General features: G+C 54.1%; 2 protein-coding genes across 3 annotated transcripts in view; both read left to right on the plus strand.

Moving 5' to 3' along the window:
• The window catches only part of PMS2 (PMS1 homolog 2, mismatch repair system component), a 24779-nt gene extending 17746 nt beyond the window's left edge, over positions 1-7033 (plus strand). For both annotated transcript variants that reach the window (XM_004705553.2, XM_045285806.1), the window contains 5 exons: positions 692-1577; positions 3328-3495; positions 5261-5361; positions 5699-5868; positions 6603-7033. In XM_004705553.2, coding sequence (XP_004705610.1) covers positions 692-1577; positions 3328-3495; positions 5261-5361; positions 5699-5868; positions 6603-6746 — 1469 coding nt within the window. In that variant the 3' untranslated portion in view covers positions 6747-7033. The remainder of the gene's footprint in view (positions 1-691; positions 1578-3327; positions 3496-5260; positions 5362-5698; positions 5869-6602) is intronic.
• A 2479-nt stretch (positions 7034-9512) lies between these two features.
• Positions 9513-25086, plus strand: part of LOC101646158 (radial spoke head 10 homolog B) — a 35912-nt gene continuing 20338 nt past the window's right edge. The window contains exons 1-8 of the mRNA XM_045284457.1: positions 9513-9574; positions 12273-12603; positions 15064-15139; positions 18605-18673; positions 19488-19661; positions 22479-22564; positions 23470-23590; positions 24481-24657. Of these exons, the coding sequence (XP_045140392.1) occupies positions 12350-12603; positions 15064-15139; positions 18605-18673; positions 19488-19661; positions 22479-22564; positions 23470-23590; positions 24481-24657 (957 nt within the window). The 5' untranslated portion in view covers positions 9513-9574; positions 12273-12349. The remainder of the gene's footprint in view (positions 9575-12272; positions 12604-15063; positions 15140-18604; positions 18674-19487; positions 19662-22478; positions 22565-23469; positions 23591-24480; positions 24658-25086) is intronic.

Consider the following 25086-nt stretch of genomic DNA (forward strand, 5'->3'; position numbering starts at 1 on the left):
GTGGCTGAATGTATGTAGCCTGTAAAAATGCAGGGCTTACTCATGTCTTCCTTTACCTTGTTTACGTGTGCAGACTTCACCAGACTGGGTTGTTCCTCTCCCTTCACCACAAGTAGCAAGTCTACCACCTAGAAAGCGATTCCTTCTCCTCCTCCTCCTCCTCCCTTCCTGCTAACCAGCCCAAAACGCTGCTTTCGCTGTATGTAGTCCTGACGGTGCAGCGTAGTGGGACCAGACAATGTTTGTCTTTTGTGATGGGCTTTTGTCACTCAGCACAGTGCCCTCCCGAGTCACCCATGTTCTTTTCTGGGCATCGCTCATCGCTCTTCCATGGCTGCATGGTGTGCCATCGGGTGTCTGTTGGCGGGTACCTAGAGGGACGCTGTGACAAAGGCAGCAGTGAGCTCAGGTGCCCTATGTCTGGTCACGCCACTGCTCTCAGCGCTCAGCTGCGGAGCGGACATCGCAGGTTCAGAAGGAATTTCTAGTTCTAGCTTTTTGAGGAAGTCCTGGTGGCAGTGGTCTTCATAGGAGCAGATCATGACTAAGTCTCTTTCTTAAGAAGCCCTTGGGTGGATTTGAACCACCGGCCCCTTGGTTAGCAAACAATCACTTAACCACTGCGGCTTTCTTAGTGCTGTCCACGCCCTGTAGTCCACTCCCTCATCGTCTCATCCTCCTCCCTCCCCAGGGAACGTCATGAAAATGCCCTCCGCAGCCATGGAGAAATCACCCCCAGAGAGGCAGGAGAGCCCTGCTTTGTTCCGGACACAAGGAGAAGAAAAACGGGCAGTGACCGTGTCCAGACTGAGAGAGGCTTTTTCTCTCCAGCACCCAGCAGGGTACCGGCCTCAGGGCCTGCAGACTGCTGAGCTGAAGCAGGGTTTTCCTGGACCAAGAACAAGGGGATTGTTGTCCAGTACCTCAGACAGCCCGCAGCTCCAGCAGCCTGTCTCTGGCAGGGGCATGTGTAGCTCTCAGAATGAGGGGGTGTGTCCAGGCCAGGGCCCCTGTGACCAGAGGGACAAAGTGGACATGGAGAAGGACTCGGGGCAGGGCAGCACCTCTGTGAGCTCAGAGGCAGGGGACAGCACCCCAGAGACGGGCAGCCATCTCAGCAGTGACTGGGCCACCAGCTCCTCAGAAGGCAGAGCGTCACAGGAGAGCATGGATCCCTGTGAGAAGTCCCCTGAACTGGCCTGCCCTTTCTCAGCTGTGGAATGCCACGGAGGCCAGGACGGCGCTGGACACACCTGTAGGCCTGTGTCTCCGCCAACTAACAGCCCACCCTCAAAGGTAAAGCGCTTCAAAAAAGAAGAAACTGCCTCAAACCGTGGCATCCCTCAGAAGCTGGTGAAGCCTCAGAACAGGCCGGCCTCTCTGGTGGATGTCGCCATTAAGATCAGGAAGAAAATCGTGTCCCTTCCCTTCTCCATGAGCACTTTGGTGAAGCAGGTCACGTGGCTACATCAGCAAGGGCAGGACAAGGAAGACGAACAGAAGTACCGGAGATTCAGGGCGAAGATCTGTCCCGGAGAGAACCAAGCCGCAGAGGACGAGCTGCGAAAAGAGATCAGGTACAGAAAGGGTTTCTTCAGTGTTTGGGCTGCTGTTAGTGACCTGCCCTAAGGGAGCCTCGGAGGGACCCTCCCATGGTGGGTTTCGCTGCTCCGAGTAGCATGAGGAGCTCTGATGGCATGGTGGTTAAACGTTCGGCTGCTAACTAAAAGGTAGGTGGCTTGAACCCAGCAGCCACACTGGGGGAGCAAGATGAAGCAGTCTGCATCCCTAAAGATTTCTGGCCTTGGACTCCTGGGGAACATTCTGCCCTGCCCTGCAGGGTGGCTGTGAGGGAAAATGACTGACCGTCTGTAGGGTGTGTTTCTGCTGCACTTATACTTGCTCTGCCTTGGGAGACTGGTGTATTGCTGGCTCTGCCTTCAGACGTGGCCCTGAGGTGGCACTAGCTCCCCCTGCCTGATGAGGTAGCCTCACACAGACTCGCTAGTGCATCTCCCCTGCTGCCTTCTCAAGTTCTGCCTCTGGAGATGGTTGCTCAGTGGCCGCCTCAGGGTACCCCTGGTGATGCCCTCGGCATTCACCAATTTGCCACAAAAGGCAGCTGCTATTGCACTGACTCCAGGTCTCAGTGACCCCGTGTCTGTCAGGCTAGAGCTGTGCTCCATTGTGTAGAATGTAATTCATATTCTCCCTCTGATGTTTGTAGTGACCCCTCAAGTCTCTCAGGCTAGAACTACTCTCCACTGGGGCTTCATGGCTGGCCTTTTGGAAGTGGGTCACCAGGCCTTTCTTCTAAGGCACCTCAGGGTGCATTTGAGCCTCTAGTTTCTCAGTGAGCTGCTAAGTGGCCCATCAGTTGTGTGATGAGGATTATATGGGCCAACCAAGTGAGCATTTCTGGGTTTTGTTTATTATTACTACTATTATTATTTTGAATATAAAGGCCTGGGAGAATACTCTTCACCAATGTGGGTGAGTAGTAGTGTAGTTGCGTGCCATCGAGCTGATTCTGTCTCCTAGTGACTCCATGTGGCAGGTCAGAACTCCCCTCACGTACCTTCACAAGAGCCAGATGGCCAGCGCCCCTCCTGCAGAGCCACTCCCTGGGCTGCAACTTCCAACTGTGACTTAGCAGTTGAATGCTTCCCCTCAGTGCCTTCCGGACTCCTGCAAAGACATACACAAATTTGGTTGAAAGTTAGTAGCTAAGGTTCTGTGTCTTTGAGGGCAAAGGTGCACCTGTCCCAGCCAGGTTATGGTATTTTCAGTTGGCATACTAAAGGTGGACAGTGAATAAGGAAGACCAGAGAAGAATTGATGCTTTGAATTCTGGTGTTGAATATTGCCTATTCCACGGACTGCCAGAAGAACAAATTTGTCTTTGAAGAAGTGTCCCCAGACTCTTCCGTAGAAGTGAGGATGATGATACTTTGGGCATGTCACGAGGAGGGGAGGGACATCATGCTTGTTAAAGCAGAGGATCAGGGAACAAGAGAAAAACCGTGGGTGGACACTGTGTTGGTAAGGGTAGTGCGGGATTGGGCGCTGCCGAGAGCGAGAGCGTTTCATTCTCTTCTAACACGGCACGGCTGGGCGTCACAACCAGCTTAAGGGCGCCCAGTGATGACATCATAACTTCCGGAAAGTTGGACAATACTAAATGAAGAACCACTGCTGCCTTTAGAAATTGGCTTATTAGGGACTTTATTTTATTACTTCCTTTTTTATTACAGTGATCTGTTTTCTCATCAGAGAAAAAAATCCTCTTTTAAAGCACCTGGTAACCAGTGTCTGCTCTGCCTGCAGTAAAACCATGTTTGCAGAAATGGAGATCATCGGTCAGTTCAACCTGGGCTTCATTATCACCAGACTGGGTGCAGACCTCTTCATCGTGGACCAGCACGCCACTGACGAGAAGTACAACTTTGAGATGTTGCAACAGCACACCACCCTCCAGGGCCAGAGGCTCATCGCGTGAGTTCACGGCCAGGTCCAGGGACTCGGCATGAATAATTGACAGCTGTGCGTTTTGCTTTGCTGTAAATCCCACTGCCGTCGTGTAGATTCTGACTCATAGCGACGGACCGTACTGAACTGCTCCTGAGGGTTTTCAAGACCGAGATAGCAGACCGACTCATCTTTCTCCCACAGCCGACCATGGGGTTATGAACCCAAATATGACCCCACGGTGCCACCAGGGCTCTCATCCTTTTGTCTTACCAAACCCATAACCATTGAGTCCATTCTAATTCATAGCTCTGGTGGCGCAGAGGGTTACGCATTGAGCTGAAGTGTCAGAGACCCAAAGCAGCAGTTCTACTTTGTCCTGTAGGGTGGATATGAGTGTTTTTCTATAAGCATCATTATAAATATTATATCCTTATAACAAATATTTATATAATAAGAATTCGGTGATTAGGTGCCATCCAGTCAGTTCTGATTCGTAGTGACCCAATGCCCAACCTAACAGTTGTCTGTCTCGCCATCCTCACAGTTGTACCTCGGCTTGCGTCTGTGATTGCGGCCACTCATCTTGTTAAGGGCCGTCCTCTTTTTCACCGCGCCTCTACTCTACAGGAGTTCTAGCTATCACTGATGGACGTGTATTAGGTGTCAGGCACCTCCGAAACAATTTTGCTTAGGTCAACTCATTTAATTCTTACAAACCTGTGAGGTAATTACCCTTCCCGATCCCATTTTATAGGTGATAAAACTGAGGCACACACAGAAAGGTGAGAGACTTTGCCCAAGGTCACGCAACTAATGTGTCCTCTAAGTATCAAACCTTTTCAGCTGTTAAAATGTGTTGATCACTGGTTGGCCCGAAAACCTCTGATCTTAACCACAAGGCCTTAGGCCTCAGCCCTGCTCAGGTGAGTGTTACAAGCTCCTTTAGCACTGCCCATTCATTCCCTAAGGCCCTGCCTGCATTCGGTGAGGAAGCCGCAACCCCAGGTCGCTTAGCAAACCTAGTTTCCCCACCTCAGCAAGCCCCTGCCCTACAGCACTGGGATTTCTGCTCTGAGAGCCGGGAAGCCCACTGCTCTCCAATCTGTTGCCTCTGTGTTGCTGCTGCTGCTGCGTCTTCTGCCTGTGGTATCACAGAGCTGTCTCCTGCATTGAGGGGGTTCAACACAGGGACCTCAGGCCCAAAGGATGTGCACCACCCCTGACCCTCTCTGTGGCACTGAGATGGGCACCTTTCCAAAGCTTATGGGATGGCAAAACTAACAACCCCACATCAGGGTCCCATACACTGATTGCGTGACCCCCACCCCACAAGGGTGCCTATACTGCATTTACACCGCCAGCAAACTGTCCAACCCCCTTGGCGAGTCACCAGTATGCTCACGTGTGCATCGTCCTCGCAGTCACTTTGGGGGTTGTCACCAAGACCATGGCTAGAAGGCTCGTACCAAGGCTCACACCTTCCCGTGGGCTCCCTCATTCCAGGAGGGCAGAGACCTCTGTATCTGCTCCTTGTGGTGCTCTTGCTTTGTCGCCACCCTTCGTAGTGTTTGTCTCTGAAGCTCAGTCCACTCAGGAAGGGAGCCGCTGAGGTAGGGGTGGGGGTGGGTCGTGGGGTGCAAAACTTAAAAAAAGCAAAAAGGATGTTTGCAGACAGTTGGGGCCGGAGGGCCTTACTGTCTGCAGTGCAGTGAGAATGTCACAGGGGTCTGCCTGTGGTGTCTGCTCACAGCCCGGTGCAAGCCTGCAGGACCCGGCTTCTGTCTTTCAGACCGCAGACGCTCAATCTGACGGCCGTCAACGAGGCTGTTCTGATGGAAAACCTGGACATTTTCAGAAAGAATGGCTTTGACTTCCTCATTAATGAGGATGGTAAGTTCTTACGGCTGGAGTGTGAAGTCAGAGAGCTCGGTCGTGGCCCTGGATGGGAGATGTAAGAGGTGCCCCCATAGAGCATCCAGTATCTGCTCCCCCTCTCATGGTTGTCACTGCTGCCCGCCAAGGAAATGCATTAGGGAGCAACTGAAGCAAAGGCTTCCTCTCTGGGAGTCGTTTAGGTGAACAGAAACATGGTGCCGAGACGCCCAGAAAACCCATGGGCCCCCATCACCCCCTACCCATCGCCTCTCCTGTTTGCAATTTTCTTTTTCTTTTTTTTTTGTTTGCAATTTTCAAATAATGAATTGTGCCCCAAATCCTGTTCTGTTAGCGCCGGTCACTGAGAGAGTTAGGTTGGTCTCTCTGCCCACGAGTAAGAACTGGACCTTCGGGCCCCAGGACATAGAGGAGCTGATCTTCATGCTGAGCGACTGCCCGGGGGTCATGTGCAGGCCTTCTCGAGTCCGGCAGATGTTTGCCTCCCGCGCCTGCCGAAAGTCGGTGAGTACAGGTGGGAGGGTGCCCCTCTCCCAGGGTGGAGGACTCGCCCAAGCTCCTGGTCCTGTTACCTAGGTTTTCAGCTGAGCTCCTGATCTGGTCCATAAAGTGCTTGACCGTTGCACCAGCGTATGACTTACATTAGGTGCCATTAAGAACAGACCAAACGCACGGCCATAGCAATGACCCCCTCATGGCGACCTGTGGGACAGGGTAGAACTCCTCTGGGTTTGAAACCAGAGCTCTATGGGACCAGGCAGCCCCGTCTTCGTCTCAAGGCAGAGCTGGTGGGTTTGGTGCTCTGACTTGTGTTTAACCGCTCTGCCACATGCAGAACTGCAGAGTTTGCTCTCGATGTCACACCAACCCCAGGTGCCTCAGCTTTAGCCCCAACTCCAGGTGACTGGTCTTTCTCGCCTCCCACCAGCAGTGCTCTCGCATTGCGCTTCTGCGTAGCTGACCCCTACCTATTGATGGGCGGGCTATCTGAGTCCCGTGGCTGCCCTGCACACCTTCACACCTGGGGCTGCTCCAGGGAGGCCCACTTTCCACCTGGTGGCTGATGAGCTGCTTCAGGAAGGGAGGCAGGGTGTGTGTATGCCACTGCGCTCGTCTGGGGGGTGGGGAGAAGATTCCAGACAGGTGGGTGAGCCGGCCAGCCCAGGTGGTGCTGCTCTGGAGGCACCAGGGAGGGCCGTGTGCCGCCGCGAGGGGCTTCACACTGCCTCTGGCCTCAGGTGATGATTGGAACGGCTCTGAGCAGCGGGGAGATGAAGAAGCTCATCAGCCACATGGGCGAGATGGACCACCCCTGGAACTGCCCACACGGGAGACCCACCATGAGGCACATCGCCAACCTGGACATCCTGTCCCAGCACTGACCGCCCGTTGGTTTCAAAATTAGCTTGCTCCTCTAAACAAAAAAAGAAAAGATCCCGGATCCCGGTAAACATTTTATCGTGAGGACCTTTCCACAGCAGCGCGGCACGGCTGCAGCCTCTTTCGTTCTGAATGTGCGGGCATGTGCAGCCAGTCAAGGACACAGTGTGAGATAAGGCCCAGGAACAGCCCCTCCCAGGCCACCACTCTGGTCAGATGTAATTGAGTCTCAGCTTTCAGCCTTTCTTAATAATTAAAGCTTGCCTTGGTCTAATTTTGTGAATTTAAAGTCATAGTCCTTCTGGTTTTTGTGGTCCTCCGCCCTGCTAATGCCAAGTATGATGTCTGTGAAAGTGTTGATCAAGAAAGCCTGGGGGCTGCTGTGCCCACGAGAGGAAAATGAAATCGGTCTCACTCCAAACCCCACGCAGTGCCATCGGGTCCATTCGGACGCACAGCAAGCCTCTAGGACAAGGAAGAGCTGCCCCGTGTGTCCCTCACCTTTCTCCTGTGGAGCAGCTACTGGTTTCAGTCTACTGACCTGTGGTTATCAGCCCGTGTGTAACCCACTACGCCACCAGGATTAGCTCCTCTTAGCTACCTGTGGTTCAGCCAGGGCAGCAAAGCCCCGGGCCAGGCAGGGAGAATAAGACTGCATTGTCTGTACTGTTTGTGCAGTGACAATGTTTCCTCTGCATAGCTTGTTGCTGTTGTGGGTGCTGTGCATCAATTCCAACTCGGTGATTCGTGTGACGGTAGAACCGCCCCTCGGGCTCCACAGACCCTCAGCTTTGCAGAGGCACATTGCCAGGTCTTTCCAAACCGTCCTTTTGACCTCTCTGAGAGCCTGGCGGTTTAGTAGCCACCAGGCCTCCTTGTGTGACCTGTGAGGTGCCCTTCTAACCACTGACCTTAGGTGGCACCAGAGATGGTATCCCTGGGGGTTTTGGTCTGTTTGAGCTCGGCAGGGATGGGCAAGGGCTGTCTGTGCAGTCCAAACGGTGTGGGGGGCGGGGTACTGGGAGAGGGGAGGTATCCAGTGGGCCACCTGCCCTCACTCCACACAAGGCCATGGGTCTTCTGGGAAGAGGCCTCCTTCCCCAAAGGTGGGGTTCCTTCCATGTGATTATTGCTGCCCCGCCGCAGTGCTGTCCAGTCAACTGTAGGCTCCCCTTTAACTAACACAAGGGCACAGGCCAAATAAGGCTTTCCACGGGCGGTGTCTTCGTGACTTCTCTGGAGAAGCAAAGCCAGGGCCCTTCCACAGGTACACAAGGGTGGGACCAATTCCTTCCAAGCAACTGACCCATGAAGTGGAAGGGGCTGGCGGGTCCCAAGCCTGGGGTCAGCCATCAGACTGGAGGCTTCTGACTCAGCAGAACGAGCTGATGAACCCAAGCTGAGCTGGTACGAGAGCCACTGGGTCACCGCCAGAGAACCGGAGGTCAGAGATGGCACCAGCTTTGCCAGATGGGATGGGCTCTGTGCTTGTATCAGGAGGAGGCCACACCCCCGAGAAAAGGTCTCAGCAGATCTTGTGGAGGTGAACATGGTATATGATCTCCTGGCGGAAGAATCCGTGCTCACCCCCCTCCCACCCCTGAAAATCCTGGCCCAGCCTGCTGGACACAACCTTCACAGGTGGACGCCTCCTAGTCCCCAGGCCTGTGGGTTTTGCCTACCTTGGCAAAGGGGCTCTGTGGTGTGTGACTGAGGGAGGCTCTGGAACCAGCTGTTGTGGATGATGGATGACCCAGGTGGGGCCTATCTAAGCACACTGTTCTTAAGCCTGGAGACCTTTCCCTGCTGGGCCCAGGGGCTGTGTAGAGGGAAGAGGGCCACCACCCAAGCCGTACAGGCCATGCTGAACAGACAACGGGCAAGGGGAGCCAGCCCTGTGAGAGGCCGCACCGAGCCACCAGGTAATGACTGTGTTGTTCTGAGGCTGCCAAGTTTGGGATAATTTCTTAGAGCAGCGTGGAAAGTGTGTTTGCGAATCACCGCTGCCCCCTGGTAAAGCAAGGCCTAGTAGCTACCCAACTTTGCCCGCCCCCACCTCTCCCCCTGGGGCAAGTGGGGAACCCAGCTCAGTCCACTGCACCTTTTGGGCCAGGGCAGAGGGCTGAGTTTGTAGAGGAGCCATGAGCAAAGCAGCCCTAGTGGGGTGGTGGGCTGTTAACCGAAGAGTTGGTGGGTCAAATTAACCAGCTGCTCCAAGGGCAAAATGTGGAGGTCAGTGAAGATTCACAGCCTTGGAAAATAACATGGAGACGTGGGTCACTAGGAGTTGGGATCTGGCGGTGGGTTTGAGTTGGGTGGCCCTGGGCAAGGAAGGGTTGCCCAGAAACCAGAACAAAACGCCACATAGCAACCCTAGGTGACCGGCGGAACTGCCCCATTGGCAGTTCTGGAGGCAGCACGGCTTGTGGGTCTGGTCGCCGACCTCTCTGCTGAGTCGCGCGGGTTCAGGAGCAGCTGGGTTGCAGCCCATGGGAGTGGGTGGGTGGCGGCGGTCCCTCGGGAACACAGGATGCGTGGAGAGGGCTGCGGCTCCTTAAGGGGAGCGCGGGGTGAGCGGCGGTTTGGAGTCCGCCTCGGGCGGGGGCGGCAGCGGCCTTTAGGAGGAAGGATTGGGGACTGGCGCGCGCTGGAGGGCAACGGCCCCTTTAAGGCCAGGGCGTAGGCGGGGCAGCGGCTGGCCCTAGTTGCCTGGAGACCGGACGCTGGCAGCTTCCTAAACCGCTGGGGCTGGAACTTGGTGAACCCGTTGGGTCCTGGTCCGAAACCATCGCCGCTGCCCGGACCCTGGAGCTGCAGGGGTGTGTGACAGGTGAGGGAGGTGCTGTGGAGTCCGTTCCGAACCTTAATGCTGCCCGGTCCCGCTCCAGCCTCTCCGCTGCGGTCTGGAGCCCATTGTTGCAGCCGGTGTCAGCCCTCCTCTTGTTTCACTGCCCCTCTCTACCAAGTGGGGTGCCCTTCTCCGGGGACTGGCTTCTCCTGACATGCCCGCAGTACATGATAAGACATCATCTCACCATCCTCATTTCTAAGCAGCCTTCTCGCTGTACTTCCTCCGAGAGCTCCCCACGGCCCTGCTCCATCCTCACAATGGTTCCTGCGCTTTGGAGCGTGGATCCGAGTGAAAGGACCCTTGACAACGTCAGTCTCTTCTCCGTGTATCATGTTGTTGTCTACTGGTCCAGTTCCGGGCATTTGGGTTTCGGTTTCTGTGCGTTCTAATCCACCCAAGGACTAGTTCTAGTCCATCCAAGGGCTGCCTTCTGTGATCTTCATCAGCAACAGGTGAAGAGGCTATGGGCAGGGGAGACAGGTGTGGGAGCTCATTTGTTCTGCCTAATGGGAAGTGGCCTGGGGCTGCTTCTAACCACCAGAATCCTTTTTGAGAGTGGGGTCTCATTCATCCAGAGAGATGGGCCAGACACCAAACCCAGTAGGGCTCATGCCAGGAGACATGATCCCTGCTTTACCTGCAGCTGCCATGCCTCTCAGGGAGGGCCACAAAGAGGGAGAGCAGGACAGGGCTGTGCTGCTCCACCCAGGGCTGCCACTGGGCCAGCAGGGGATAAGCTGCACCCTGCCTGGCTGTCCAGCAGCATGGACAGTGGGGCCACTTTGGAGCCAGCCCTCTGCCCCTAAGGCAGATTGTTAGCTATTTCCTTTCTTTAAAACCTTTTTATGATTCGGGTAACCGTTTACAGAGCAAATCAGCTTTCTGTTCAGTAACTCATACACATTTAAAAAAATTATGTAGATTTACTGACATGAAGTTACCCACAATGTATTATTACATTTAAAAATCAAGTTAGTGTAGGATCCATTATTATACAAAGAATACCCATGTATGCAGCTACATGATTAAAAATTTAATAGTGGCGGGATTGTGAATGGCTTTCTCTTTGTAACTACCTGAGCAAGTTTTGATTCATGTCACTGGTTGCCAGCCCCACGATGGACCAGCACCTCCCGCTTCTCCCTGGGCTACCAGTGTCAATCTTCCTGCTTTCCTCTGAACTTTATGCTGGGGCAGATGCTACCCGTCTGATCTCAAAGGGGGGATGATTCTACGGAGTGCACACCTCCCAGGATGGTGGTTGTTCTTAGGGGCCTGTTTGGGGGCTGAAAATGGAGACATGGTGAATTCATTTCCAGGCCTGTAGCTAAGGGCCAGAGACTGGGGTGGTTCCACCAGTCTCTATCAGACTAGTAAACCCGGCCTTTTTGCATGCTGTTGAGTTTTATTCCACATTTTTCTCTCTCTGATAGGATCCTCTTCAGAGCGTGAGTGCTGGTGGTTGGGCACCATCTAATTCTTCTGGTCCCAGAGCCATGGTGTGTGGTCTCTTAGTCCCTTGGATCAATTGTTTCTCTGCACTTTTAATTTTCTTCACTCTCCCTTGATTTAAATGAGCAGAGACCAACCGTTGAACCTTAAAGGGCTAGCACACCATTTCTTGTCTGGCATATAAGAAATTTTCAGTAGGAGATAGTACTGTGTTAGAGGACAAGCAGCCAGTGACCTTGAGTTCAAAATCAGGGACATGACATAGCACTGGCCATGCCTCCTGTCCTGTACATCAGGATTTTCTGTGTATCGCTCATCCAAACCTTGCATGGTGACAAGGTGCTATGACCATGCGCATTTGATATCTGGGTGAGGAGATGAAGTAATTCACTCAAGGACATAGGCTGGTAAGTGGAAGAATGCCTGAACTTCACTTCTGCTGGCCCAGTCACAGGAGGGCTCTGAAGGCATGGGTTGGCAGTCCACAGGACCTTAGGGAAGATCCCTGGGGATGCTTCCTTCTGGGTTGGAATCCACCCAGTAGCAGCACAGATAAAAGGTCTGGTGATCTGCTTGTGTGTAACAATTATCGCCAAGAAAACACTGTGACACAGCCCCACTCTGCCACACCTGGGGCGGCTGTGAGTCAGAGTCTACTCAGCAGCGACAGGTACAGGCAGAACTGTAGTGCCCAGTAGCCATTTTCCAACCCTATGGAGCACAATTTGAAAAGAAACTGCCATGGAAAAAACAAACTGAAAAAAGACTTAAGTTTGAGCTGTTTGCCCTGGCGCGTGCGTGGCTACCCCCGACAAACATAACGAAGGGCTGCCCGGTGCTGCACCACCCCCATGGTCAGTTGTGGATCCAACCATTGTAATCCATTTGGGTTTTCATTGGCTGATGTTTGGAAGTAGATCGCCAGGCCTTTCTTCCACATTTCTCATCGCTCAGTCTGGAGGCTCTGCTGAGACCTGATCAGCATCTCAGAGACTCACAAGCGTCCCCAGACAGACAGATGGTGGCTGCACAGAAGGGGCATGGGTAGGGAAGACAAACATTCGGAAGAACTTGAGCAGCATGGTAATTGAATGTGTATAAACTGAGGAGACTTAGGAATGTCTTTTCCAGGTTTGGGGAGGAGAACGATGGTGACGGGTCGTAAAACTAGAGATTTAATAGGTGAAAATCTTAAGCCTTTAGGAAACCTTTTTCATCTTTTCAGGGAAAACTCATCGGTGTTGAAACCCAGGGCTCGTGCCTACTGGAACCCCAGGAAGCCCGCGTCTCCAGACGACGACGATGGTGAAAGAGAAGAAAAAGGCCGACAAGAAAGGGGATAAGTCTGCCCGCTCGCCCTCCTCCCTCACCGACTACCCAGAGTTTTCCAGACAAGATGGCAGCGCCGGCCGGCAGGACGCATCCCCCAGTCGGACCCCGATCGTGGAAAAGCAGCCCAGCGAAATCGAGGTCCAGGCAGAATCCATAAACGAGATCCCGAAGGAAGACACCACGCACTACGAAGAGCCCATTCTGACCAAACTCATCGTGGAAAGGTGCTGTCTGTGGGTGGGCTCGGGCATGATGGCGCCCTGGGGGCCCAGTGGGCCAGTGCTTGGCCGTCTACCCAGAGGTCAGTGGTTTGAGCCTTCCAGCAGCCTCAGAATCCGCCGGTCATTCTGCTAGCCCCCACAGGGCAGCCCGGGCTCGGAACTGACTGTGATGGCAACGGCGTTGGTTCAGGTTTGACCTTCTGAGTCAGCCTTTTAAAAATTGTTTTCTTTTTAAGCACCATCGCCCATCCCACACACACACACACACACACACCTGTGCCTCCTGTCCCTGTTCCTTCTCCACCCCTAGCCCTCTGGCTTCTGTCCTTGGAGCCTGGCATGTGGACTGGTTGACTGTTCTAACCCAGGGCTGAGTTCAGTCTGAAAGCCGATGGGTAACTCAGCACCCACCAGTCGCTCACTGTCTGACCAGTAAACCTGGTCTCTCTCATGATTGAGTCCTTCCCACATTACTCTCCCCTCTCTCCAGGATTACCAGATAGAACCCTTTCCAGGGTAGTTGCTAGTGATGGCCCAGCACCATGAAGCCTCAGCAGTTCTAAACCACCCAGACCCTCCTTGGAAAAAGACCACGCTTTCTAGTCCATAAAACAGTGGTTCTCAACCTACGGGTCGAGACCCCTTGGGGGTCGAATGACCCTTTCCCAGGGGTCACCTAAGACTGTTGGTATTTCCAATGGTCTTAGGAACCGAGACACGGCTCTTCTAGCCATCTCCAGGCAGGTCTACCCACATGCAGACACACCCACATTTGAGTAACCTACGGTGTTACCCATGCACACCATGCTTCCAGACAAAATTTCATTGATTTGTCATTAGAAATAAATACTTCACAATATAGAATTACATACTTTTTTGTGATTCATCACTATGCTTTAATGATGTTCACTTTGTAACATTGAAAATACAACCTATCAGATATTTACATGACAATTGATAACAGTAGGAAACTTACAGTGATGAAGTAGCAGCGACAGTAGTGTTACGGTTGGGGTCACCACGACATGAGGAACTGTGTGACGGTCGCGGCAGGAGGAGGGTTGAGAACCACTGTCCTAAGACTCACAGCCGTGGACACCCATCAGGGCAGCTGCACCCTGCCTGTGGCGTCGCTATGAGTCGCGTGGACTCAATGGCAGTGATTTTTGTGACTCAGCTAATGACTGCCTTTTGTTGGCCATTGAGTGGCCTCTGAGTCCTGGCAAGCTCACGTGTGTCAGAGCAGAGCTGCACTCTGCGGGGATTTCAGTGGCTGGGTTTTCAAAAGCAGACCCCCAGGCCTTTCTTCCGGAGGACTTGAACCTCCAGCCTTTTGATTAGCAACCTAATGCATTAGCCATTGGCGCTACCCGAGGGCTCCCCTTAGGGTTTGCCGCCGCCGCCTCCTCCTCGTCGAAAAACACACCAAAACATTCACCTAAACCCACTTACTCCTCCAGCGATGCCGATGACTCACTGTAAGTCCAGCACGCTTCTCCCAGTCTTTCCCCAAGGATTCCACCACTTCTCTCGGAAACCCACTGCTCCCCCTCCCCTGATTCCCACTCGCCACTGCTGTCTTCTGTTTGATAATCTTGCATAAGTGCGATCACACAGTTGTTGCCCTTCTGTGACTCCAATTTCCTGGAGCAGCATGTTTTCACAGTTCATCTGTGTGGCGGGAGGCCGTGTCTCTGTCCAGCGGAGGAGCATCCATTGGGTGGATGGACTATGCCGTGTCTCTCCGCTCACGTTTGGCTGTCTCGGGAGGCGCTGCAGGGAACAGGCTTCTAACCCATCTCCTTCAAACCCCCTTATAGCTGATCTCACTCGATCACATCGAAGGGGTGACCACATCCTGGCTGATTCTGAACCTAAGCCCACTGTCCTCTGTTTAGTTCCAACTCACAGTGACCCTACAAGGCGGAATAGAACTGCCCCTTTAACATTTCTGAGACTGTAAATCTTGACGGGGGCAGATAGCCTCGGCTCTCTCTCGAAGAGCAGCTAGTGGGTTCAAACTGCTGACCTGCGTCAAGCAGATTACATCATTACGGACGGAACTGCCAGACCTCTGAGATTCACGGCCCAGCCCTGTTGATACACATCTGCGGGGCAGGGTGGGGGACACACAGCCAGCCTGCCCCTCAAAGTGCAGTTGCTGCATCCCCGCTCTGTCCAGTCCCCTTCCCCAACCGTCCATCACGAACCTGGGACAGTGTGGATGCTGGTGTCCTCCCCCGTTTACCACCGTCTTGTCTCCCTGCATGAATGGGACGGACCCTCTCAGGGAAGGAAGGACGAGGAGGATGGGCTGCTGGTGGCCTGGGGAGATGTTTGTCGAGCGAGTGGATGAGTGTGTGAGAGCCCCTCCCGGCCCTGTGTGCGAGCCCTCGGTCGGTTGGTCCATTGGTCGGCGAGGCTCGTGGGCCTTGGCCTTCAGCTGGAGCTCTGTCCCTGCAGCTACGAGGGCGAGAAAGTCCGGGGACTGTTCGAGGGTGAGGGCTTCGCTGTCTTCCAGGGAGGCTGCACCTACCATGTGAGTTTTGCGTTTCGGGAGCCACCTGGGTGGGGAGGATGAGGTGATGGGAGCGGGCTGGAGTCGCATATTCAGTAATGTGCATTGGTTCTTCAAAAGATGCCAGGGATACCCTATACTGACTACTCTCTGAACCACGGGAGCCCTGGCGGTGTAGTGGTTGCATGTGGGGCTGTGATGCACAGGGTCAGCAGTTTGAAACCACCAGCCCTGCTCTGCGCAGGAGGAAGTCTGGGCTTTCTACTGCTAAGAGTCAGTCTTGGAGAGCCGAGGGGCAGTTCTGCCCCGTCCTATAAGGTCACTATGAACTGACATTGGCTGGATGGCAGGGGTTTGGGTTTTTGGGGTGTTTGTTTTTTTTTTTCTCTTTAAACCAGATCCACTGTCTTTAAGTCATGTGGACTCTTGGCAACCCTGTCGGGCAGCATATAATTGCCCCGTAGGATTCCCGGTCATGCGTCTGCCGAAGAAGCAGACTGCCGCATCTTCAAGCCCACTTCCTTTTCGGTTAGCGGTCAAACCCTCCACCACCAGGACGACTCCGTCTCATCTTAGCGATCCTGTGGGCAGAGTAGAACTGTCTCCATAGGGTTTCTGCAGCTGCACCTCTTTATGGGAGCAGACGGCGGCTTCCTCTTTCTCCCACAGAGTGGCTAGTGTGTTTGAACCCCCACCTTTTGGTTAGTGGTCCAGGGCTTAACCCCACTGTGCCCAGTTGGGGTGGGGGCTCCTTGACCACTCTGAAGGCTGGCCTCCCTGGTTGGCACAGCAATGAAGTGCTGGCCGACTCTCCAAAAGGGTGCTGTGTGGAAGACTGGCTGGCCCTCTGCTTCTGAAAGGTACAGCCGGGACAGCTCCGGAGTGGAGCCGGCCTCCTCGACCTTCTGCAACACACCTGGAGTCGCTGGCCGGCTGCTCACGACGGACAACATCCCGGCAGCAGTGGTTGTGCACGCCTCCTCTCCTGGTGTTCATTTCTCAGCCGGACGACATGGAGGTGCAAAGCCCCGCACGGCCAGCTGCGCTCCTCTGCCGCATCTCTTACACATCTCTTACACATGCAGTGGGCGGGCCGGCCTGGTGACATCTGTGATGAGCTTTGCAGAGCACATCCAGAATCTTCCTTTGAGATTATCTGAATCTCTCTCCGCATCTCGGCCTGGCTCCTCGCGGGTGCTCCTAACTCCTATTCCACGGGCACTGGCTACCTCCTGCCGCCTCGGAGCGGGCCCTGTCTCACAGCCCTACAGGCAGACGAGCGCTGGGCTGGGCATGGGGCCAGCTTCCAAGGCGGTGTCCTTATGGAAACAGACTGCTGAATCTTCATCGTCAACGAGGAGCCTGGTGGATTTGGAGCGCCAGTCTTTCAGCGAGCCTGAGGGCGCTTTACCCTCTGAGTCACCGTGGCCCTAATAATGCCCTCGTGAAGGTTTTTACTTAAGTCTCTCATTATCAAAGAAATACACCCCATTCTTTTTTGTCGTGGACGCCGGAAGAGACGGCTTTTTCCCCACTTGGCAGTTGAATGCTCATTTTCTCACGTTACCCAAACCACCATTTACAGCGGCTGAATAGCAGTCATGAAAATGCTGGGTAATACTCATTAAAATTCTGTTCATTATGAATAATATTTACTGAAATAATCGGCATGAAAGAGCATCCATTAAAGTAGCTATTCATTTAATACTGCTTAAGTGGGAAATCTCATTCATTAAGCCGTTCATGAAGGCTCATGAAGTGCCACAAGTGATCTGGCAGTGCCTCCTCGCCCCTCTCATCATCCTCGGCCCTGGCATATGACCAAGGTCGCTGGGTGGTACAAACCGCTTACACTGGTCTCTTAAAGGAAAGGTTGGCAGTTGGAAACCACCCGGTGGCATGAACGAAAGACCGGGTCCGTTTCTGTTTAGATCACAGCCAACCTCTGCCTGGAAGGACAGGAAGGAAGCGAAGGGCCTCTGTGAACAAGAAGCCCCGCCTCTGCCCTGAGATCAGAGGAACCAGATGGCGCCTGGCTGCCATCGACGGAGCTTTGGGCCCAAAGATTCTATAAAAGCATCTTGGCGAGAAAGGGAAATACAGGACCGTTTCCCCTTCTCCTGGTGTCAGAAGGGCATGAGGGCAGCATCTGACCCCTGACCTCGCAAGAAAGGAGTATGGTCCAACTGGGCATCAGCCTGAGGCTGTAGGTCAAACATGCCTCCACCTACCACCCTTCCTTACCCATTCTGACACCAGCGGTCCCTGCCAAGGCGACTCTGACCGCTGGGTTCAGCCGTCCATTGCACAGGACACGCACCTCGAAGACTGTACTGCACGTGGTGGGGTCGTGCCTTCTGAGCTTGCTCCCTGGGCACATGCTGCGGGTCTCCTCCGATGGAGTGGCCGTTGTCAGGCACGCGTTCGCCTGTCTGGTGTGTGACTGCTCAGTGTACAGGCGGGCATATGGTGAAGGTAAGGGCTGTAGTGTTGGGTTCCCTTTTCTTGGACGTGTGTGTTCCCAGGGTGGGGAAAATGGACAAGAAAGCGGGTACCTTACAAATGCCATCGTTTCTGTTTGGGGATAGCGGTTTTCATGCGCTCTTGCCTGGATTCCATGAAAACGTGTAAAGCCCTTCGGTGCTGAAGTGCAAACCCCAGAGTATACGAGTTCTTTCCAGGGCAGACTGCCCACCTGCTGCGTCACCAGGGGCTGGAGCTGCTCCTTGCATTTCACCTTCCGCCCCAGTGACCGACAGGAATGAGATCTACTGCCGGTCCTGGGCTGCCTTTGCGTGTGGCGCCCCCCGTGGTGGCCTCATGTCACAGTAAAGCTGCGTCCCATCGAGTGTGATTGTCTGGCGTCTTCATGGAAGTGCATTGCCAGGCCTTTTCTTCAGGGCAGCCGAGAAGTTCAAACCACCCACCTCTCGGCTCCTTAGATAGACTCCCACGCGTGTTCCTTAGATAGACTCCCACGCGTGTTCCTTAGATAGACTCCCACGCGTTTCCCGATGACAGGCCTTCACACCAAATGCACTGCCATCTAGTCGACTGCCTGCCACTCACGGTGACCCTGCTGGGCAGAGTCCAACTGCCCCGTGGGTTTCCGAGGGTGGGCATCTTCGTGGGAACGAAAGCCTCATCTCGCCCCCCGTGGAGCAGCTGGTGGGGTTGAACTGCTGGCCTTGCAGTTAGTCGAACAACTCATAGCCACTAGACTGCCAGGACTCCCAACGCAGGCCCGAGGAGACTTGAATTTTCCTTGACCACCTGCCTTTGATAATTTTTAAAACAGCTCGGCCCCATCTTCAAACCTGCCTGCCACGCCACAGGCAGCTCTCCTCACAGGGCTGGCAGGCCCGTCCACAGGAGGGAGAGGGGCTGTGTCTAAGAACCGAATGCAGGTGGCATTTGGGGCGTGAAATAAACAGCCGTGTTCTGAGGGTGCTTGTCGTCAGTTTGGGTTTATTTTTCTCTGCACAGGGCATGTTTTCAGAAGGACTCATGCACGGACAAGGGACGTATATCTGGGCGGACGGATTGAAATACGAGGTAAGTGCGGAACAACTCTAGTTCTGACAGAATGTGAAAACTCACGGCTCATAGTCCCAGAAGTGAGAAGTTACTCCTGACAGCACTGCGCCGTCTAGCGACAGCTCTTACCAGCTTCACTAGAAGGGTCTAGAAGGTTCTCTGTATGGGGTGCACCTTGCACGTCTTCACCCCTCTTCTTCCTTTCGAATACTTTTCTTTCCAAGGCAGTTTGACAGACCCTAGTGGCACAGTGGGTGAAGCGCTCGGCTACAGACTGAAAGGTTTGGTGGTTCAAGCCCACTGGCCACTCGGTGGGAGAGATGAGGCGGTCTGCTTCTGTACAGACGGACAACTTTGGAAACCCTACAGAGGCTCTGCTCCGTCCTGTAGGGCAGCAGAGGGACTGGTTTGGATCCTGATGTGGCCGTTTGCCACGGAGTCCCCTCTGGTCCACCCTCCGGAAGCTCGCCTCCCACCCCTCCAGGTCTGACGTGCCATTCCCCAACCTCCCTTCCCATCTCTGTGTCAGGCCCTCTGAGTATTCCGATACCTCCTGCCATGGAGGGAAGCCTCTCACTAAAGATGGTCGGTCTGTCTGTCTGTCTGTCTGTCTGTCTGTCTGTCTGTCTCTCTCTCTCTCTCTCTCTCTCTCTCTCGCCTCTAAAGCTCCCAAGACCGAGAAGTCCCCTGCCCACCTCCCCCCTTCTGTCTGACTGGTCAGCCTGGGCCTCTGCCAAGAGGAGGGGCCCCATGGGAGGAGGGGAGGATAAGGTGGCGGGGTGGGGTCTGAGCAGCCCCCTGGCGGAGCTCTCCCCACCGCCCCCTGCCACAGGGCGACTTTGTGAAGAACGTCCCCATGAACCGTGGCACGTACACGTGGCCCGACGGCAGCACCTACGAGGGCGACGTGGTCTACGGAATGCGCAACGGCTTCGGCATGTTCAAGAGCAGCTCGCAGCCGGTGTCCTACATCGGCCACTGGTGTGACGGCAAGAGGCACGGCAAGGTGCGGGAGCGGGGGCTATGTGCTCTTTAGAACCATCGAGGGCGGGGATGCCCCTGTAGCATGGGCAAGCCCCACCTTTCTGTCATTCTAGAATATCCTCCTCAAGCCACCTTCCCCCAGGAAAAGCCCTGTACCTAGGAAGCAGCCGACCCACTCCAGCCCCCGAGCCGCCCCTGATCTGCTTTCTGTATCTGTATTCGCCCCTTCTGGGCTCCTCCTAAGGGGCTCACACGCCCTGGGAACTTTCATTGGCAGTGTGCCCAGGGGTCTGTGGCTCTCTGGCCGAGCCATCCAGGGCATAGCACTCGCCCTGCTTCCCGCCTCTCGGCCTCAGCGGATGCTGCGTTCAGCACTCTTGGTGGCTCGCTAGGATGGGGCAGCTGGGACATGTGGAGTCTGGTGGTGCAGATGCCCTTCACAGTGGCCCTGTGGGCTGGCAAAGAGCTGCCCACCCTCCCATCCCCCCCACTCGGGCCTTCCTGGGCTGCCAGCTTGGGACAGCTGATGACTCCGGCCTTCCAAACCGGGGAGCCGCTGGGTGGGCTGGAACTGTGGCCTTTCTGTTCACAGCCGAGCCATCAGGGGCCTTCCCCTCAGGACACCTAGGAAACCCCCTGGGGCAGGCCCACCTGAAGGTCTCTGTCCCTCGGAACAGACGTGATGGCCCCACGCAGCAGCCACCGCGAGGAAGACCGGGGTCGTGGTCGCCAGTACTCGGATCACACCGAAGGGGGTTCGGCACCTAGGGAAACAGCGGCCTTGAATTACGTCCGTGAATGGCCGTGTGGCTGTCCAGTCAGTTCTGAAGCATGGCCACCCCAGGGACTCGGAGGGTGGCTGCTTGGAGTGTTTCCTTGGCTGCCCTCTTTTACCTTTGCTTTGTGCCCATGTGGTTGTGATTTGAGGGAGCCCTGCTGGTGTAGCGTTGCACACTGGCTGCTACCCGTGAGGTCCGCAGTTGGAAACCACCCGCTCCCCCTCGGGGACAGATGAGGCTTTCTGCTCCCGCAGAGTGACAGTCTTGGAACCCCCGCCGTTCCACCCTGCCCTGCGGGGTGGCTGTGAGTCCGACTCGACTGGACGCAGGGAGGGTTTTCTTTGGCTCGTGGTGATTTGGGTGGATGTGTGTGCGGCACGCTGGGTTTCTGCTCAGCGACTCAAACCAGTTTCCTTTCTTTGCCTTAGTTGCCGCCCCCTCGACGTAGCCATGCTCTCCCCACTTCCTCTCTGGGTCCCCTGTGCCCACCGGTCTCTTCCTGATGTCCGAGCCCTGCTTTGTGTGGTTGGGTGCTCTGAGGAGCATGCTCCTCTGGTGCTGGTGGGCTCTTGACAGGCCCCGCTGCTGTGGGGCTGACAGGTGACCCCAAGAGTGGGGTTTGAAGGGCCACAGTCTTGGGGGTTCTACCAGTCTCTTATCACACCAGTCAATCTGCCTCCCCATTTTTTTTTTAATGCTTTTGAATTTTGTTCTACATTTTCCTCCCATTTTGTCCAGGACCGTCTATTGTGACCCCCATCAGAGGGGTCAGTCGTGGCCACTGGGCGCCAGCTCTTTCTTCTGGTCTCTGAGGTTTGCATGGTTGGTTTCTTCTCTACACTAATTGTTTCTTCACCGCCTTTGGCTTTCTTCATTCTTCTTGCACAGATGATGAGAGACCAGTCATTGCATCTTAGATTGCTACTCACCAAGTTAGGATCTAGACCGTTGTCTTTGTGAACTGTGTTAGACCAGTTAACGTAGGCATCCCTCAAGACTGATCTGGAGGCAGGTGCTACAGCCCCTCAAGGTGTTTGCTTACGGCTAAGAACTGTTCATGCCTCTGTGCCTTCTGGCTGTGCCGATATATACACAGGTCCAGGAGCCCTGGTACCACCGTTGGTACCACTGGGCTGCTTACCACTGGGTCAGTGGTTCAAACCCACCAGCTGCTCTTTTGGAGGAAGATGAGGCTGTTTACTCCTGTAAAGATTTACAAACCTTAAAACTCTATATAAGGTCAGAATAGATGGTTTTTGGTATTTGCAGCTCATTATAAATCTGAATGTAAAGAAATGCTCTGTCAAATATATACTCTTTCTCCGTGTCCGTCTTGTCTGTCTCCCCACTGCGCCTGCCTCTCTCTCTCTCTCTCTCTCTCTCTTTTTTGTGCGCGCGCACACACAGACACACACACCTATTCATCTTGTCCATCTATCTGTGTATCTACTTGTAAATGGCGGTCCCTACAGGACTGCGATGTCATAGCATTGGCCACTGCTGCCATTTACTCTTGGGCCCCTCCAAGGTCTCCCTTTGTCTGGTCGTGTGTGCTGACCTCCCCTTGTGGGAGGTCTGTCACCTTCCCCTTCATCTTGGCCACGGTCTTTATAGAAGCAGACAGCCAGGCCTTTCTTCCCTGGAACCACTGGGCCGATTCAGTTGGCAGCTGAGCACCAGCCTTTGGGGCCACCCAGGAGCCCTCTCCATGAGACAGAAAGTATCACTATTTAACTCAGCTGGCCACAAAGCAGGATGTCTTGGGGACTCACTTGGTTAATGGTTGCTGAGCTGCGTGATGCATGAGGCCACACCAGGCCCTCCCGTGGCCCCTTGTTACTGAGGGGCGTTGCCGGGAGACACCATCTCATCCTCCCTCCATGACACTTGGCTCTTTGCTTGATTCTACAAGAGGCAGCACATCCCACGACTCACCCGAGGATGACTTGGGCATCTGCAGAACTTGTCCCCCGGAAGCCCCCTCCCCGTTTCTGTCTTCACCTTTAAGAAGCATTTCTTTGGTAAGGCTTGGTGTTTAAAGGTTGTGTTATCTGCTCTAGGGCTCCATTTATTACAATCAAGATGGCACCTCCTGGTACGAGGGAGACTGGGTGGACAACATCAGAAAGGGCTGGGGGATAAGATGGTAGGTACGTGCGCGGCCCTGCTGGTGGGGTCGGGGAGGGCGGGTGCGGGGCCCAGCCGAGTCCACGCAGGCGGTTTCAAGGGACGGCGCCAGGGTTACAGAGAACACGCATCTTCTACAGAAGCAGGGACAGGGGCTGCAGCGGATCCCACTGCAGTCTGGGCTAGTTCAAAGGCCCACGGAAGTTTGACAAAGACACCCTTCAAATACCATCTAGTCATGCCGGTACCGCTTTGTGAAACGCACAAACGGCCTTTGTTAAGGAAGCACGGGCCATGGCTTCCGTCCTAGCTGTTTGTTGTCTACGGAGGGTGAGGGAGTGACGTTTTCCCATCTTGTTCGTTTGTGGTGGTTTGGGTGAAAGCTTCCAGGGCAAATGAGCTTTCCGTTCGGCAGTGAGGACACCATTTGTTTCCTGATGGTCGCTTGCCTTCAGGGTGAGCCTTGGCGTTCAGAGTATGCTGCAGATTCAAGTACTGGGGGCAGGATGTTAACTTAAAGCAGAAACAGTCCTAAAGGTAATTACCGTATGTGCTTGTGTACAAACCGAGTTTTTCCAGCACATTTTTAATGCAGTTTCTGTGGTAAAATTAGGTGCCTTGGCTGATATTCGGGTCGGCTTATGCTCGAGTATATACGGGAAGAGATTGGGGTGGGGGGAACCAGTCCTATCTACTCTGTCACCTGATTAAAATCCAGAAGGTTTAGCAAAGTGATTTCTTCTGACTCCCAGGATGATGATTTCCACAACTCCTCTGTCTGTCCACTGAGTTCAATCACCAGGAGGGTTGGATGGGCCTAGGGCTGGAGTCTAAAAGATGCCAAGGGAGAACGCTGAGGGAAAGATCCTGGCAGGGAATGTTGTCTGAGGGATGACTGATTGTGTCTAACTGATTCCGCTCTAGCTACGAATCTGGAAACATCTACGAAGGCCAGTGGGAAGACAACATGCGTCATGGGGAGGGCAGAATGCGGTGGCTGACCACCAACGAGGAGTACACTGGACGATGGGAGAAGGGGATCCAGGTACTGGACACGTCGAGGCTCCGCACTTTCATACCCAGATGCGTGTGCTCAGCTGAGCCCACCCTGGTGGTGACCTGAAATACTGTCGTGGTTGCGTTAGCTGTTGCTAATTGGCTCTCACTAACGACATCCTTGTTAGAGACTCGCATGTGTGTTTACCGATCTGAACTGTACCTTTTTAAAAAAGAAAAATCGATTTTTGTTGTTGAGAAGATACATACACGCAGGCGAGCATGCACCAACTCGACAATTTCTGCCCACACAATTCACAGTTGTGTCATTGCATTCTAAGCCTTGCGCTTTGATCGCTGTGGTGTTACACCTGTCTTCCCTCATGACCTCACACAACAGACGAGGGTTGGTCATTGCAAATCTGCAGTGCACATGGCTCCCATAAGGAGCCAAACAGAACAAGCCCAGAGCCACTGTGCCAATTGCAACTCACAGCAACCCCAGACAGTGTTTCAGAGGCTGTAGACCTTTCCAGGGGCAGACAGCCTCCTCTTTCTCCCTCAGAGCCACTGGTGGGCTTGAACCACCAAACTCTAGAAAGGAATCCTGAGGGGACACCTGGATTAATGTCTATTTTAGAAATAAAATTCAAAAGAACCACTGAAATAAGCATTAGAAATCCAGGCAGTTGATACATACCTTTGACAGCCCGTGCAGGAAGCCTCCCATCTAAATAGATGAGTGAGAATCCAGTGAGCTTTCGCCAGCCCCCCAAGACTGGTCATCAGTCAGAGAGAGCTGAGCGGGAACCCGCATCTGCGTGACTGGCCACCAGGGTCCCTTCCCTCACCACGCTGCCCCTTCAAGCCAGCCCCTGGATTGAAGTTCTCAATAAGAATATTCCAAGCCTTTCTGTGAGCACTTTGCTTTCTTTCCAGAATGGCTTTGGGACGCACACGTGGTTCCTGAAGAGAATCATCAACTCCCAGTATCCTTTGAGAAATGAATACATAGGAGAGTTTGTGAACGGAAATCGCCACGGACACGGGAAGTTCTACTACGCCAGCGGGGCCATGTACGAGGGGGAGTGGGTCTCCAATAAGAAACATGGCATGGTGAGTGCAGGAAGCTTCCGCTAGAGATACTCGGTCAAAGGCACCCGTTCTCCACTCAGCACAGGGCAGCTCACTGTTCTGGTATGGCAAGTCCGTGCCATTGGTTTGCAGGAGTTACAGGTGAACTAGAATGTGCTACATTGTGTGTGCTAGAGCCCGCCTGGTTGCAAGTAACAGGAAAATCTAGCTTGTGATAATACAGCTACTGTGAGAGAGAGGGTAATGTGGTGTCAGGTGGGTTTTGATTTCCTGATGTCTCTGGCTTTGTCTCCCTCTGTCCTGTCTTCTACATGTCAGTGACGCCTTGTGCTGTCACTTCCTCATGACTGCAAGGTGGCTGCCGTGGCTCCTGACCTCGCACCCCCACGCCACACTAAGAGACAAGGTGGCTGCCGTGGCTCCCGACCTCGCACCCCCACACCACACTAA

Source organism: Echinops telfairi, unplaced genomic scaffold (genome assembly GCF_000313985.2).
Source record: "Echinops telfairi isolate 266 unplaced genomic scaffold, ASM31398v2 ScPeMD7_5;HRSCAF=22, whole genome shotgun sequence".
NCBI lineage: Eukaryota > Metazoa > Chordata > Mammalia > Afrosoricida > Tenrecidae > Echinops > Echinops telfairi.